Here is a 15,963-nt window from a genome sequence, read left to right as displayed (position 1 = left end):
AGACTTCACTCTATCATGAGCTCGCTGGGTGACCTCAGGACCCTGCCTTCCTCTCTCTGGTCTCTGTTTCCACATATGTGCCATGCAGAGGATGACTGGTGGGCCCCAGGCATTCCAAATCCTGTGCCTTCAGGGGACAGTTTTTTTACACTGTCTGGGGACAGAAAAGAGGCGAGGAACTAATTTCTGTTGCTCAGAGATAACAGCCTCCTGAATGATAGGCCCTGGTGGTAAATTTTCAACCTTGATTGGCAGTGGGGGAATTATTTGAGGACGGGGAAGACGTTTTGAAAATCCCCCAAAGGCGGGAACACTTGTCAGATTGAATGAACATTGATGAAGCAGCTCTTGGGGCCTCGAGTGCACTTTTAATCCTGTTTCATTCATTAGCAAATATTCATTGAGTCTGATATTAGAGGCTGGAGTGACAAAAGGTGACAGAAAGAGGAGGAGAGCAGTGGAGGCAACGCAGAACAAAACAGCTATTTTTATTTATTTATTTATTTCCTGTATTGGGATTGAAACCAGGGGCGTTTAACCCAGCCCTATTTTGTATTTTATTCAGAGACAGGGTCTCACTGAGTTGCTTCACTCCTCCCTAAATTGCTGAGGCTGGCTTTGAACTCACAATCCTCCTGCTTCAGCCTCCTGAGGCACTGGGATCACAGGCGTGGGCTGCCACACTGTTTTGAGAAGTTGGGTTGTAAGGAAAGGACAGGGGGTGACAGCTAGAGGGGAATGAGGACCAAATGAGGGGCTTCTCTCTCTCATGATAGGAGGGAGGCGGTATAAATTTAAAGGCACAGGAAAGACTCTGTGGAGAGGAAGGGCTGATCTGCACAGGGAGATCGCTGTCTGGAGGTTCCCAGGGTGGGGAAGCCGGGGTGGGCACCCCTCCGGCGGAATGGTGTGTGTGGGGGAGTTTATCTGGGAGCTAAGGGACTTCCTGCCTGATGGCTGGTAGCTTCTCCAACAAGACAAGCCCTCTACTGAGACCCGGGGGTGGGAGTGGGCTTGGAGGCGTGAGGCAAATGAAGAAGGTTGGAAGTTATCACAGAAAATGGGAAGAAGCTGACCTCGGGAAGCCGGGGGTTCTGCAGGGGACCAAGACGTGTGGAGACCAGGATTCCACAGGAAGCCAGTCTGCCCTGTTCTGACTGCTGTGCCGGCCTAGCGCTCGGTGGCTTAGAACAGATACAGAGAAAGGGCACGGCTGGCATCCCCCAGGGTTGCGTGGTCAGAGATGAGGGACAGAGGGATCTAGGGTCTGAGCAAAAATGTCCTGGAGAGGCTGTGGGTATGGGGTGGCTACAGAAGACAGGAAGCTGAGCTGGGAGGAAGCCCAGGACCATGGCGGGAGAGAGGAGAAGGTGGGTGGTGACCAGAGCGGACCCACAAAGCTGGGCGGTGAGGAGGGGGTGGGGAGGTGGGGGTGGGGCACCCGAGGAGCTGAGAGGCCAGGGTACAGCTGGGTCACCGTCTGCGTTGTTGATGATGTCACTGGGAGGATCGCAGAGGGCACCGGGTGCGGAGGTCTGTAAATCAGGAGCCAAAGTCTTTGACAGATGACGGGGCAGGACCTGCAGATCCAGGAAGGACCCGGCCAAACAGCCTGTGATCCAAGGAGGAGGGTCACCCCCCAGCGTCCATGTCAGCCTGGGAAGCGGTGCACGGTACCCAGCAACAGGGGGAAACCAGGAGCCCGGACAATTTGCTGTCAGTGGCAGGGTGGGGCCCACAGCTCCCGCACCATATCCTCATGGGTGCCGCCATCCAGGAAGCCTGTGCCCTGCTCCTGGCTTTCCCCGGTCCCACTGTGAGCCTCCCTGCTGGTGGAGGGTCTGTCACGAAGCTCAGGAGAGTGGCTTAAGAGAGAGGCTCCCCCATCTCCCCCCGCAAAAAAAGACTGAGGCCATCTTTCCATCATGGTTGTGACCAATGAGGGTGACTGACTACCCACCCTCCCTCTTTCTTTCTCTTCTCTCCCAAGCCCTAGAGGACAGGGAACAGGGGCAAGGAGGGACCAAATAAGCAGGGAAGGACCCTGGGGAGCTGGGGTCAGCCCCAGGACTGCTCAGGACACCTGTCCCACCAGCCGCTTTTATTGAGCACCTACAATGTGCTGTGCACTTAGAATATTGATGTCCTTTGGTCCCTTAGCAACCTCATGAAGTGGCCGGGGCTAGTCCCCACTTTAAGATGAGAACACTGAGGCTGCAGAGGGATTAGGGAGGAACCAGCTGATGGCTTCACCTTGAAACCCTCTGAAACAGAGGCGGCCGTGAGCATCAGGGGTGGCTGGAACAGCGTGGGATTCCAAAGAGAGGGGCGCTGAGCTGGGGCCAGGACAAGGGGAGGGATGCGGACCCAATAGACTCACACCCCTCCAGTATCGGCACACTTACCCTCACGTGCCCTGCGACTGACCGACCCCAGCAGTGCACACAGGTGTGAATGAGAAGTGTGAGTGACCTTGCCAGGAGAGAGAGGTGAGAAACAATAACTCCACCCCTTCACATAGAGACTGGGCGGATGGTGGAGCTGCAGGGAGCAGGACAGGCCAGGAATCCATGTCTAAGAAGCAAGGGGCCCTCAGCTTCTCCTGGGCTCAACCCCAGCGCAGCACCTGACAGAGGGGACCCCACTGACGCAGGCACTCCCATCAAGAAGCACCTGCCCGGGGTCTGGAGGCAGTGAGCAGGAAGGGGGAGAACTGAAGGTGAGTCGAGGACTCTGGAGGAGAGAAGGCCCAGGGTGACCAGAAGCCCTTGAAGGGCTTTCTAAGAGGAGCAGAGACAGACTGATGTAGAACTGCGTCCTTGGGCTGTGGCGGGAGGAGCACTTGGCTTCAGTTCCCTTCTAAGGGAGTGCTGTCAGCTGCCCAGCATGTGTGTGCCTGAGACCCTGGACAGTCACGCTGAGGCTGGCACTCGGCTGCCAGGGAGCTCCGGGGGGAGGGGGGAGAGGGCCGGCGGCCCCAGGGCCCCCCAGCTCTGGGGGTTCCCTCTCTGCCCAGCTGCCCGCCCGTTCCTCTGCCATTTCTGCTGGGGTGGGGTGGCATAGTCCAGAAGGTTCTCCTTCCCTCTGACTCCCAGCCTTCCGGTGTCCTGCATCGTGGGACAGAAAGGAAAGTGTGCAGGTCCCTTATCAGGTCATCTTCCAGGCTCTCTTGGTCCAGGGGTCCGGTTATTCTCACAGAATTGTCCCCAGGATGCCCTGTCTGGGCCCAGGCTGCGTCACCTGGAGGTCAAGGTCAGGGATTGGAGTGAGTAGGGGCAGTGGAGACGGTTTTATGGCTCCTGCCCTCTGCCAGGGGGGCAGAGCGGTTCATGAGAACCAGTCAGAGGAAGCATAAATCCAGTCTGAGGCAGATCCTCACATCTTGCTTGGATTTCACAGCCAGCGCAAAGAGTGGAACGGGAATCTCAGGAGATGAGTGGTGCTGAGGGGTGCTCTAACGGGGGCCCCAACTCCCACCCTCCTCTACGATAAATGACTCCAAGGGAATTGGGGTGTTGGGGGTAACCTTGGGAGATCAAGAGTAGAGGGAGGAAAGGTTAGGTAACATAAAGTCCAATTTATGTCCAATTTGAAACAGGCCTGGATTTATTTATTTATTTGGGTACCAGGGATTGAACTCAGGGGCACTCGACCACTGAGCCACATCCCCAGCCCTATTTTGTATTTTATTTAGAGACAGGGTCTCACTGAGTTGCTTAGCACCTCGTCTTTGCTGAGGCTGGCTTTTTACTCATGTTCCTTCTGCCTCAACCTCCTGAGCTGCTGGGATTACAGGCGTGTGTCACCATGCCTGGCCCAGGCCTGGATTTATTCCTGGCCATCAGTATTTAGTGGGAAACTCTTACCATGGCCTCTGCTCAGAGAAAGGTAGAAAGAGTTAGAGATTGATGCCCGGCTCACTAGCTCATGCCTGTAATTCCAGCAACTCTGGAGGCTGAGGCAGGAGGACCACAAGTTCAAGGCTAGCCTCAGCAGTTTAGCAAACCCCTCAGCAACTTAATGAGACCCTGTCCCCAAATAAAAAATAGAAAGGGCTGGGGATGTGGCCCAGTGGTAAAGCACTGCTGGATTTAATCTCCAGTACAACTCCCTCCCCCACAAAAAATAGGGCGATATAGAAATTGGATTCCGTGTGTTCAGTGTTGGGAGCTGGGCATCTCTGGGCTCATCGTGCTTCTGTTTCTAAAAAAGAAAATGGAGAAGCAGGAGAGAGAAGAAGAATGCCCTCGTCGCGTCTGTGTTCTACCTGTCCTCCTCATATCACGCTTTGCTCCACGTCCATCCCTGGAGGACCCCAGCTGGCTCCTTGGAGGAATTTTTCAATCAGTGGGGAGCCCCGAGCTCAGCAGATCTGAGCAGCTGGGACCTTGAGAGGGAAAGAAAGGCCCCGAGTGGGGCTTAATGAGCATCCAGGGCGGCCTCGTGTGGGAGGACGGATGGACAGAAGGGTGACTCAGAGCTCCCAGGAAGGCAGGCGTTGGAGCTGGGACAGGAGAACCTTGGAGCTGGGCTGGAGTTGGGAGGAGAGGACCACACGTCCTTAGCTGTTTATTGTGGGGACCTTGGAGGGGCGGGAATTCAGCCAGAGGGTTGGGGTGATCCTAACCTGAGGCCTGTTCCAGCAGTGACCCAGGGAATCCAAAGGTAGGTCATCCGGGTCTTGGGAGCTGCAGAGGCCTGGATGGAGGAGAGGTTTGGCAAGAGGAGTCGGGGCTTGGCAGGAGAGCCTGGTCACAGGGCAGCCCTGGGGACACAAGGTGCATCCAGTACGGGGCTAGAGACAGGAGAAACTGCTTTTTCCCAACTGGCCCTGAGGGTCTGGTGTCAAAAAACCTGGAGGATTTCTTTGCCAGAGAAGGGTGTGGCAGAGAGCAGCTCATGGAGTGTGGTTGGGGGGTTGGGCTGAGTGGGGGGGGGGACACTGTGAGCTGAGTGTCCCAGAAAAAGCATAGCTGGGGGTAGGGGACAGCTGGGGAAAGTCTGGGTCTTTCCTATTCATGACCTGGATGCTCCATGAGCTCCCCCTTCAACCTGAAAACCCATGCCCTCTGTTCCGTGCAATTCCGTGTCCTGCATGAATTCTTTGGTCACTTGTACCCTTCCCTTCTTCTTTTCTCTCTTCTAGAACTCATGGTAGTAGGATGTGCCAACATTCTTTTTGTTTTCCCAAGTTTTTAATATTTTACCTCCTGATTTCTTTTTGTCCTACCTTGTAGATTTCCTTAAGTATGCATTCCAACCCTTTTGTTTCTTTTTTTAAATTTGTTCTCCTGTTCTTAACTTTCAAAGGTCCTTTCTGATCTGCTTCTTCCTGTTTTTATTGCTTCTACTGCTTTTTTATGGAAGCAAAATTTTCTCTCCTCTTCCCCCCAGAGGGTAATAATCACAGACTCATTTTTTTAAAATGTTATCTCTGAGATGAAAAGTTTCTGGAGATCCATTACACAACAGTGTGAATATAATTAACACTAATGAACTGTACACTGAAAAATGTTAAAATGGGCCGGCAATGGGTGGGGCACAGTGGTGCCCACCTGTAATCCCAGCGGTTTGGGAGGCTGAGGCAGGAGGATCCCAAGTTCAAAGTCAGCCTCAGCCACTTAGTGAGGTCCTAAGTAATTTAGTGAGACCCTGTCTCTAAAAAATATATATATATTAGAAAGGGCTGGGATGTGGCTCAGTGTTTAAGCACTCCAGGTTCAATTTCCAGTACAAAAAAAAAGTTAAGATGGTGAATTTTATGAATTTTTTTTTAACCACACACAAGAAAATGATCAATCTGCTTTCTGCATTGTCTGTCTGCCCTGTGTTTGTTGGTTTTGATCTCCACTTCCTGGAAACTCAGCATACCCAGGCAAGCCTCAAAGGCTGGAGCACCCCACCGTAGATGCAACTCTGAGCTGGCTTTTTCCTGGGGCTCCTTCCTCTATCTTTGGACTTTTATCTGTCATCTCCTGTCAGGAGGCACGTAGCTGCTGCCTGCGTTCCTGGAGCAGAGAGTGAAGGGGCTGGGACTCACCAAGCAAGCATGCAAGGTCCCTCTCTTCAAGGGTCTCTGTCTTGGTCCTCACTGTGCTTGTTGTCCCCAAATAGGAGCATCTGCACTGTAGTCCTCCATAGAGGCAGCCCCCCGCCTCTTCCCATTGGGGGAGTGGGAGACCATGGCTGTGTTGGGCTCTGAAAGTCTAACCCCACGTGCAGATTTTCAGCCAGTCCCCAAGTTTTCAGTTCAGGCTTCATTCCTACCAGACACTTCCGTGTCCGGAGGGGAGGTCCTGGGTGACAGTCAGCAGTGTCCCTCAGGGGCCCCTCGCAGGTTCCATCACTCAGCCAGACCCTCAGTGGAATTACCATCTTCAACCTCTTGCTTCATTTCCCACCTGCTATGGTCTCCTCTCCCTTTTCTGTCCTGGAGGGTCTATATTGCTCTTATTTCTTATTTCAGGGATTAGGGAGAAGGCGCAAATGTGTCAAGAATGGGACTTTTTACCATCTTGTGAGGTTACAAGTTGAAGGAATATTTGTAAAGACTAAAATGGACGGATATGAGGGAAATGACTGGAAATCAAATCCTGAGGTGACGAATAGGAGGCTCTTTATTATGTCCTGGTCCCTCCAACAACCAAAAGCAAGTCTTGCCCCAGACTCCCCACTCTGAACCACACAAGCGCAGGCAACCACGTTGGCCTGGGTGTCTTTGAACAGAGAGATGGAAAATGGAAGCAGGTTCAGAAAGTGAGGAAGGCACGATAGCTCTCTTTGGACTTAATGTCCTTCACCCCTCCGTGACCAAGTTTGAGCCTGGGGAAGTTACTAGAAAAGACCAGGGCCTGGCCCCTGGCCCCAGGGAGGAGGCCTGCTGTGGGGTAGACTTGCATTGGTTGTCCACTGCTTCCCAGGACTATTCCTCGAGGAAGGGGCAGAGGGTTGGGTCAGCCACCCAGCCATACTTGAAAGGGAAGGAGAGCCTGCAGTATAGTTTGCGGTTAGAATGTGGGAATGCTTCCAACTCTGGGCACTAGAACTTTCTAGCTATGTGATGGAGACATAACCTCTCTGAACCTCAGTTCTTTCTTCTATAAGATGGGAGTCTTACTGCCCACCTCTAGGGGTTGTTGAGGTGACCCTGCAGTCCCAAGAAATCACCTGTGGGGTTTTTAAGAGTGATACTAAAGACAGAAATCTCCCTGCACCGCTCACCTCTGTCCTCCATATTTCTTTCTACAGGATGGGAGAACAGCCCACTACTATTATGGAAGACTTACCAAAAGGGGTGAAGCCAGGGAAGAGACCCTTTAGCTTCCCTTGACAAAAGATGCCCTCACCTTCCTGATTTCTCACCCCTTGGGCTCTGTTCAGAGATCTCGAGAAGAAGTAGATTTGAGTGCCCCTACCAAGCTCTGCTTCCAGGTCTTTGGGTTCCAGTGTTCCAGCTCTGAGCCTATCCCGCAGCTCAGAGGGTAGCTGGAAACCCCTGTGGGTCAAGTAACATGCCTTTTGGAGCCCCCCCAATCTTCTCTCCACTTTCCCTCCAATCTGAAGAGCAGGTTCAGGGTTAGACTGGAGGGAGCCACATAAAACCAAAGATCCCTTTGGAAGGGGATAAATCCCACAGAGATCACCACCAAGATATGGGGCCAAGAACTGTAAAGTCAGAGCCTCACAAGTAGCAGTTCTGGGGCAAGAAGCACGGGACAGGCCACCGGCTCCCTGCTAGCTGTCTGTGGAAGCAGAGCCTCTGCGTCAGCCAGAACAGAGACCTGGGCTGTGGTGAGGGCTGACAGGCTTGGAATGTGTTTGGAGGGGCCCACACCACATGCAAGGACACGCAGGCGCACACATGGAAACATGCGCAGTGTCTGATGTTTACCCCTCTCACACACAGACAGGCCTGCTTGAGGACTCGATTGCCTGTCCTGCCTCCAAGGCCGCCATCTTCCTAAATTGAAGGCTACATGAGGAAGGAGTAGAAGGGGATCATAGAGACTTTTGTAAAACAGACTAAGAGCAATTGTGGAGACCCATCAGCCTCCACCTACCCAAGGCTCGGTTCCAGGGGGCTAGGAGAACTCCCCTATAGGTGCTGAGTTTATGATTTTTCTTCAGAAGGTACAGAGAGACACACCCCCGGCTGTTGGGGTTGAAATACCCTTCTGAATATCAGCAATGACACACTGTCACGACATGCTCCGACGTGAGCTCGCAGCAGTATGGGTAGTTTGAGAGATCCTGGAGGGCGGTTTCAAGGGTAAAGATGGGGGTGGGGCAGGTTGTCACGTTCCCTCGGCAGCCTATCTTGTTGCCATAGCAACACGGCTCTGCCTCCATCCTGTGGAGGCCTGGTTTCTGTAATGGGTAGAAAACTGTGGTGTTTCACGGTATGGGGGGCGGGGCCCATAATCCCCCTGGGAAAGAACATTTCCATCTCAGACCAAGCAGGATAGGGGGACCCTAGGAGCTGTCTTGTGGGTGTGAGGGCAGATTTCCTGGGGTTTTCCTAATGACAAGGTCTACTCTTTCCTAATGACAAGGTCTACTCTTTCCTACTGAAATTTCTCCTCCCTAGCTATTGGGCCCCCAGGATGTCCCAGGGGGTTGAATACCGTTTCTTGATCTGGACCACCATCTCAGAGAGGCACAGCAGAGTCTGGTGTCAGGAGAGCTATTAGGCTTGCCACTTGCTCGCTGTGTGCCTTGAGTGTGTGACTTATTTTTATGGATTTTAGGGTTCTGCATGTAAGGATGAACTAATACATGCCTCTCTCCCTGGGTGGTTTATGAGGATGAAGAGAAGTGACAGTGTAACATGGGATCCAGTCTGGCTTTCCTGGGGGAAGGTGGATGGCTGTGTCCACTGTTGGTGCTCCTTGTGTGGCCAAGCACCCCCTCAGAGGCCTGACTGTGGGGCTCAAGTGATATTTAACCCTTGGGGAACAGGTAGTGGTTGGCACTATTTTCCAGATCAAGCTGTCCAACTGGCTGAGGAAAAAGAGAAAGGTACTTAACTGGTCTACGGCTCCTACTCAGTGTATGGTTCTTGGCCCATGTCCCTCTGCAAAATGCTACCCAGTGCTACCCATCTGCAGAGGGGTGAGCCTAGGAATTACGAGAATGGCTTTAGAACGCTGGGTAGAAATTGGATATTGCTGAAACATGCAAGCAGCATTCAATTTGGGCTTCTCTTAAGTTGTTTAAAAATTGTTCAGGTTCCCAGTGGTTTTATTTATTTATTTATTTATTTATATGTGTTGTCTGAAAAGGACCGGGGAACCAGCAAACTGGTATTTCATCACATCTAGTTTGAGAAGCACTGACCTTGAGGACACCAGAGACATCTTAAAACCAGCCCAAGATGCTATTAAGGAGAACAACCTCATCAGCGCTGCCTGCACAAATCAGTGGCAAATCACAGCTCCTGAGTTGGCAGCATTACTTTTATTGCCTCAAGCAGAAGCTCAAGTCCCCCCTCCCCCCCTCCGCTTTGACTAGCGCACCCCACCCCCACCCCCACCCCCACCCCCACCCTCTGCATGCTCGGCCTCTAGTCGGGGTTTGAAGTTCACTGCCCGCACCTGCGCCCTGGGCCAGGTTCAGCGCCTCCCCGGCGGCTTCCAGGCGCTGTCTGCCGCTTGCCATAGCGCAGACCGAAAGAGTTCCAGTTGTAGGAGGACAGGTCCTTCTCCCGCTGCACCAGCACCGCGCCCCGGGGCGCGGGGATCAGGCGACTGCGCGGGGAGCATGGACCCATCACCTGGGGCCCCGCAGAGCTCTCGCCAGGGGGACACAGCGAGGCCCCCCGAGGGCTCGGCCCGGCTGGGACAGGCTTTCTCTCCGTGCACCGCAGGTCCTGCTCCCAGGGGTCCAGGGCCCTCAGAGGTCCCAGTCTCTGGCCTAGGACAGATAGTACAGGGTACAGAGAAGACAGGGAGGTAAGGCCAGGGGCCAGGAAATATGGCTTTGGAACGTCCCCTTAAAATCTCCATCCCATGCTTACTTTTGGTCCCTTGACAGCCAGGAAGCTCAGTGGTAATCACAGCGCAGAACCGCACACCAATCTCTTAGCTAGGGTGGTTAGACCATTTGCCCATCTCTCCTTCAACATGGCTTTGATTTCCAGTGTTTCCTAGATTATCTTAAATAACTTTTGTATGAATTTACTTTCCTTTAGGAAGTAAACTGGGTTGCGTTTGGAAATTAAGAAAACCAAAGTATCTGGGGAACATTCAGCTCTGCCCCTCTTCTGGCTCTGCCTGACATCTGGGTTGTTTCCATTTCTGGCTCCCCATTGGACTGGGACTCCTTGGAGTGGGTGGCAGCCAAGTTCATCCACCTATCCCCCCACCTTCTGCAAATGCTCAAAACAGTGCCTCACACATAATAGGTCCTCAATAAATCCTTGTTAAATATATAAAATATATAAAAGCTGCTTGGCACATGCCTGTAATCCTAGCTGCTCCGGAGGCTGAGGCGGGAGGATCACCAGTTCAAAGCCAGCCTCAGCAATAGCAAGGTGCTAAGCAACTCAGTGAGACCCTGTCTCTAAATAAAATTCAAAATAGGACTGGGGAATGTGGATCAGTGGACGAGTGCCCTTGAGTTCAATCCCCATTCCTCAGCCCTATTTTGTGCTTTATTTAGTTTTCTAATGAAAAACTTGTAACAAATTAAGAAAGTGAAACCAAGGCCATTGTGCCTCCACACACCTGTGATCCAACCCTGATCTCTGATAAAAGTATTTGTAACCCTCTATTAAGCTATATCAGGACTGATGAAGGCCAGAAATGACCTAGGTCACCTTAACTGGCTCACCTCCCTCACCCAGCAGTCATTTCTCCCCTTCACACTGAGGGTTAAAAAGGCTCATTTGGAGGGCACTTCACATGCAAGGCTCATTAAGTTCACTATACTTTTTGGCAGTAAAATAGGGCGGCCAGCTCTGAATAGACAATAAGTCAGCCAATTGTGCTAAGAGATTAGTGGAAAGGAGGCCTCCTCTGCGAGCGAGTGTGTGTTGGGGTGGGGGTTGGCTTTGTGCCTGGCTCCTCAATGCCCTGGCACACTTTGGAGGAGTCTGGACATGGTCCAGAGTTAATAATCATCTGTCTAGGAGGTCCCTCCCTCCTTGCTGAGGGTCAGACAAAGATGGGAGAGGGGATCTCAGTTATAGCCTCTAAGCCAGCAGGAGGACCACTGCTCGGGCCACTGTGTGTGTGGCCTCCCCTAAAGCCCTCTGCCAGAAACAGCCAAAGCCCATTCTCCGTAGGCAGTGGTGGGGTTATGATATCAAATGTGCAGTCTGCCCCGAGTTCCATAGCTGGGAACCGGAGAGGCTAAGTGGCAAGTTTGCCCAGAAAACTGACAACCAAGAAGTGTTCAATCTCATGTACCTGCCTTGGGGACTAGCACCGTGACAGCTCACGCCACTTAGCAGACACGCTCTGGGGGTGTGCTGGCACCTAGTGCTTCTGCAGGTGGGGAAGTCTCTTCCCTCTCCGGGCCTCAGTTTCCCCAACTCATCAGTTCCCTGGTGAACTCACGAGATTGACAGGTATTAAGGGTCTGTCTTGTGTTTAGACTCTTTTTTTCAAATCCCTTTATAAAGGATCTGGATTCACTGATAAGAGAAGCTTGAATATTAAGTTCTTTCCTAACATCCACCCAGAGAAGTAGTCTGTGTAAGCAGAGAACACTTTGAGAAAACCGTAAAGGAGCTTGGTGTCTAATGAGCACCTGAGCTAGGTGAGGCTCCTGATGCCTGTTACGGTGATAAACTCTCCCTCTTCTCTATGCAATGCACACGTGGCAATCTTAGAGGTCCATCAAATGCAGTGTTAAACTCCTATCGGTCGACTGGCTAAAATTGAAAAATACAGCCAACCTAATTCCTCAATGGCCTGCCTTTCCCCAGACGATGCATACCTATGGGTCTAGGATCATCCACAGGTGCCACCTTTGCCAGTGGGTCCCCGAAGGAGGTGGCACAGAGGAAAAGCAGTAGTGGCCAAGAAATCAGTGCCTTCATCCTGATGAGAAGAGGCAGGTCCTGGAAGCACGCTGAGGCTAAGACAGAGAGAGGGAACAGGACTAGGTCAGGTGCAGAATCTGGGCTAGTGCTGGGAGCAGAGGGGGCGCTTCCTGGAGGAGGATGGGTAGGGAGGAAGGAAGGATTCCGTTTGGTGGAAGGGGCAGGATTTCTCGGGTTGGAGAATGGCTAGGATTCTGAAGGTCAGGTTTGCTTGAGAGGAATGCTGGAGAGGGAAGGGGAGAGACGCAGCGTGGGAGCTGGCAGGGAAAGGAAGTGGGGCAAAGTCTTTAAAGCATTCTCTCTGGAACCTGGAGCATGTCGGCTCTGCACAAATCCAGCCCCGCCTGAGTTCCACTCTCCCCTTAGCATGTGTCTTCTTGAGCCTGGCCCTGTTCCGTCCTGCTTTAATAGAAACCCACTTCTTTATCATTTCTAGGAAAAAAGGAAGGAAGAGGCGAGAGAAGGGGGAGTCATCTTGCTCTCTCTCAGAGCCCTTCACAGTCTGAAAGACCATCATTAAATTCTTATTGCCTATAATTCAGGGATGAGAAAAGCCTTCCTCTGATTTATCAGGTCAATTGTCTCCACAGTCTATTCTCTGTGGGCTCTGAGAGGATATGGATTGAATTGGCCTCATCATTTTGGCTGCTGAGAAGGGAGATGTGCATCCTGACCCTCCTCCACCCCTCTTCCCTCCCCCGCCATCTTGCTCTGCCTGCTGCCCCCCGCCCCACTACTCCAGCCCCAAGTCCGGTTCCTCTTTGAAAAAGTCATCAGGCACTTTGATAGTATTCAATAAACAGGATTAAAGACAAACCTCTGAGGAGGCAGGGGGCACTGTGCACAGACCTAAAGACTAGTGCCTCTGTCCATGGGGGAGGCAGGGGATCATTTGTGATCATCATCTCCTAATGTCTACCCAGCTCATACCTCCCTTGCAATTGCCACTTCCTGTCTCCTCCCTGATGCAGGACTCAGGCATGGTGTGCAGGATAAGAATCCTGCCATGGGAACACTACTCCAACCTGGCCTCAGCTCTGCCCTTGCTTCACAAACCCTGAGCAAGTCACCCCCTACCAGGCCTCATCAGTCAGTCTGTAAAATGGGAGCATTTGGTCAGACTTCTCACAGCTGCCCACATAGATGGTTATTTGTCCTTGCAGGCTTTGATTCTGTGACACCTTGAAACTCAGACTGGAGCTTTCTGCGCCTGCCTTAAGGCCTGGGGTGGGATGTGGAATAGAAGCAGGTTTAACCCACTAGAGAGAATGCTGTAGAAGCGGGTCAGACCTTGGACATGCAGGGTCCTGGTTGGTTTGGAAGGCTTCCTTGAGCACCACTGAGGAGCTGGTGCTGTGCTAGGTGCTGGAGTTGCACAGACAGGCTGACGCAGGGTTGCCGCCTGCCCCCAAGATCTCAAGTCCAGCACGGGAAATTGACTCCTGAGCAGATCATTTCAAAATAACACTGTGAATGACACGCTGGGCGCATGTGAGTACCCGGGGTCTACGGGAGCTGGGGAAGCCTAACTTGGAGGGTCCAGACAGGCTTTAAGGATGGTGCCTAGTCAACCAGAAGAAAGGAGGTCTGCAGAAGGCAATCCCTGCAGGGCGCTGCCGGGGCGATGGTGCTAGGGGCACTGGAGTGATAGGCGGGTCTGGGTGCGCAGCACACTGTGGGTTCTCCGGGAGGACAAGAGGAAGAGCTCCTGGGGAGAAAGAACCCTGAAGGCTTCATTCTGGAGGGTCGGAGTCAGGCAGGAGTGTGTGCTGATGTGCGCTACAGATGGAACATCTGGCCACTGTGCAGAAGCAGGATGGTGAGCGACAGAGGGCAGGTGGGCAGGCTGGGTGGTTGGAGGGTGGTGACCTGCTTTGTCCCCTCCCACTGGAGTTAACCCCATTCATTGTGGACAGCATTTACCATGTGCACCATGGAGGAACTCTGCCCACACCAACACTCACAGACACGCACACCACACAAACATACACACAGCACTACCCTACATATGCACACCTATGTATATTCCACTCTCCCCCATACCACGGTATGTGTATGCTATTCATCACATACACACACGTACCACACACATCACATATGCTCCCCACACACCATACACACACGTCCCACACCACATACACAAACCCACATATCACGAACACCTCACACACATATATATACCAGTTTGTATTGGGGGGAACTGCTCTGAGGAGCCCCATTGAGCCCATGAGCCCTAAAGGGTTCCCCCAGCTCCCTCTAGAAGCTTCTGCAACCTCAAATCCCAGCCACAGATGGTTTCTTCATTATATGTCATGTGCAGCAAGAAAGAACTCTTGGGATCCCCAGGGTCCTGGCTTCAGGAACAAAATACAAGTCAATGTATTCACCCAGGCATTTCAGAGTAGTCTGGCCAAGTTGGCCATCGGGAAAGATCAGTGTTCCCCATCTTTTCATCTACCTGTCTGAGGGCAGAGACACACACACCAGCCCCTGTCCTACCGTCTGGGAACTAACCCCCTGCCCACTCCAGAGCCTCCCCTAGTGTGACGCACAGGGCACCTACCTTGGCTCTTCCTGGCCCAGGCGAGATCCACTGGGTCTCTGAGGAGAGGAGAGGAGACGAGAGGAGGCTGCCTGGGTGGGCGAGCACCGGCAGGAGGGGAGCTGGGCTCCTTAGCTGCCTCTCACCAGCTCCTCAGTCGGTCCCCTTTTATAAAGCCCAGGTGACGTCTTCAGCCCACCTCTGCCTCCCTCACCCCCTCCCCAGACCCTCTTCAGAGAGCTCAGCTCCTTGCTGGCGGCCTCCCCCTGGGCTCTCAGGCCTGGAGTCAGCCTCTTCCGCCCCCACAGAAGCCCTCCAAGGTTGACTCTAATTCTCACTAGTTCTTTTTGTCCTCCACCTCTTCCTGCCCTGGCCCCCTCAGCTGGGGACCCATTCCGTCCCAAACAATGAGGAGAGGACTGTTGGAGGAGTGTGAGTGTGTGCATGTGAAATGTCTTGTTCCCTCTCCCACGAGAGCCACAGACACACCCAGTCTGAAGTGAATGCAGCGCAGGAGGAGGAGGAGGGGAGGGCGCAGCCTGACCCAGGAGCTGCCCGCTGCCCACATGCTGCCAGGTCTCAGGAAGCCAGGTCAGCTTGGGCCCCGCCAGAGGCTACTCTCTGCACCTGGAGAGTGGGGTTCTTTTTCTTCTTACCTTCCTCCCCTCAATTACTGTGCCCAGTGCTCAGCACGGTCAGACAGGGGAGGCAGTGAAGTCGGCAGCTGGCTATAAGAAAGGCCAATAAAATGGTGGCCTAGATGGTGGACGAACCTGGGAAATGGTAGGGGAGGCAGAGAAGGGACTTCCAGACTGCACCACACCCACAGAGACCCTGCCTCTCCTCCGGTGGCACCCACCGTCGCGACATTTTTGTAATTGCTTATGACACTTACATACTGCGGGGACCCTTAATAGATAAAAATTCATACTTTCCAAGGGACCCTTTTCTTTTTCCGGAGGCTGCAAGAACTCTCTTTACCTTGGACAAAGGGCCTCCCAGGACAGGGACTGTTCCTTTGTCAGACTGGGCCCTCTGAAGGCTGGGGCTGGTGTGCATGTCTCTGCCCTCAGACAGGAAGCTGTCCGAGCACAAGCTTTACCTGCTAGGTGTGCTGTGCAGAACAGTCAGGTCACGGTGGAGAAGCACTTTCTGACAGCACCCAGGATTAGTACCCATGGCTGGTCGAGGCTTACTGCTGGCAGGAACTTATAAACATGCTATTTGACTCATTAGGATTATTAAACACCAGGATGGAAATTAGAGTGAGCAGAGCAGACCTGACCCACTGAAGCCGAATCCGCCCTACGAGGAATGGGGTGTGTGTGTGGTTTCAGCCCCGACCCCCAACCCCTGCCAGCCCCCAAGAACCCAG

General features: G+C 52.9%; 1 protein-coding gene across 4 annotated transcripts; it reads right to left on the bottom strand.

The window, feature by feature from the left end:
* Positions 1-9,550: 9,550 nt before the first annotated feature.
* Kiss1 (KiSS-1 metastasis suppressor) lies at positions 9,551-15,879 on the bottom strand. 4 transcript variants are annotated; one of them, XM_046463303.2, is made up of 4 exons: positions 14,927-15,879; positions 14,610-14,647; positions 11,941-12,081; positions 9,551-9,912 (listed from the first exon to the last, which is right to left on the bottom strand). In XM_046463303.2, exons 3-4 carry the CDS (start codon positions 12,041-12,043, stop codon positions 9,581-9,583), a joined length of 435 nt encoding a protein of 144 aa, XP_046319259.1. In that variant the 5' UTR covers positions 12,044-12,081; positions 14,610-14,647; positions 14,927-15,879; the 3' UTR covers positions 9,551-9,580. The 4 variants fall into 4 exon arrangements, with proteins under 4 accessions (XP_046319259.1, XP_046319269.1, XP_046319250.1 ...); XM_046463313.2 differs by having other exon boundaries at positions 15,245-15,879; XM_046463294.2 differs by lacking the exon at positions 14,927-15,879 and having other exon boundaries at positions 14,610-14,881.
* Positions 15,880-15,963: the final 84 nt, after the last annotated feature.

The sequence above is a fragment of the Marmota monax genome, unplaced genomic scaffold (assembly GCF_021218885.2).
Source record: "Marmota monax isolate L192 unplaced genomic scaffold, Marmota_monax_Labrador192_F-V1.1 WCK01_AAM20220418_F8-fsc00099, whole genome shotgun sequence".
Classification (NCBI taxonomy): domain Eukaryota; kingdom Metazoa; phylum Chordata; class Mammalia; order Rodentia; family Sciuridae; genus Marmota; species Marmota monax.
The sequence above is the reverse complement of the archived record's forward strand: the minus strand, read 5'-3'. Positions and strand labels throughout refer to the sequence as shown.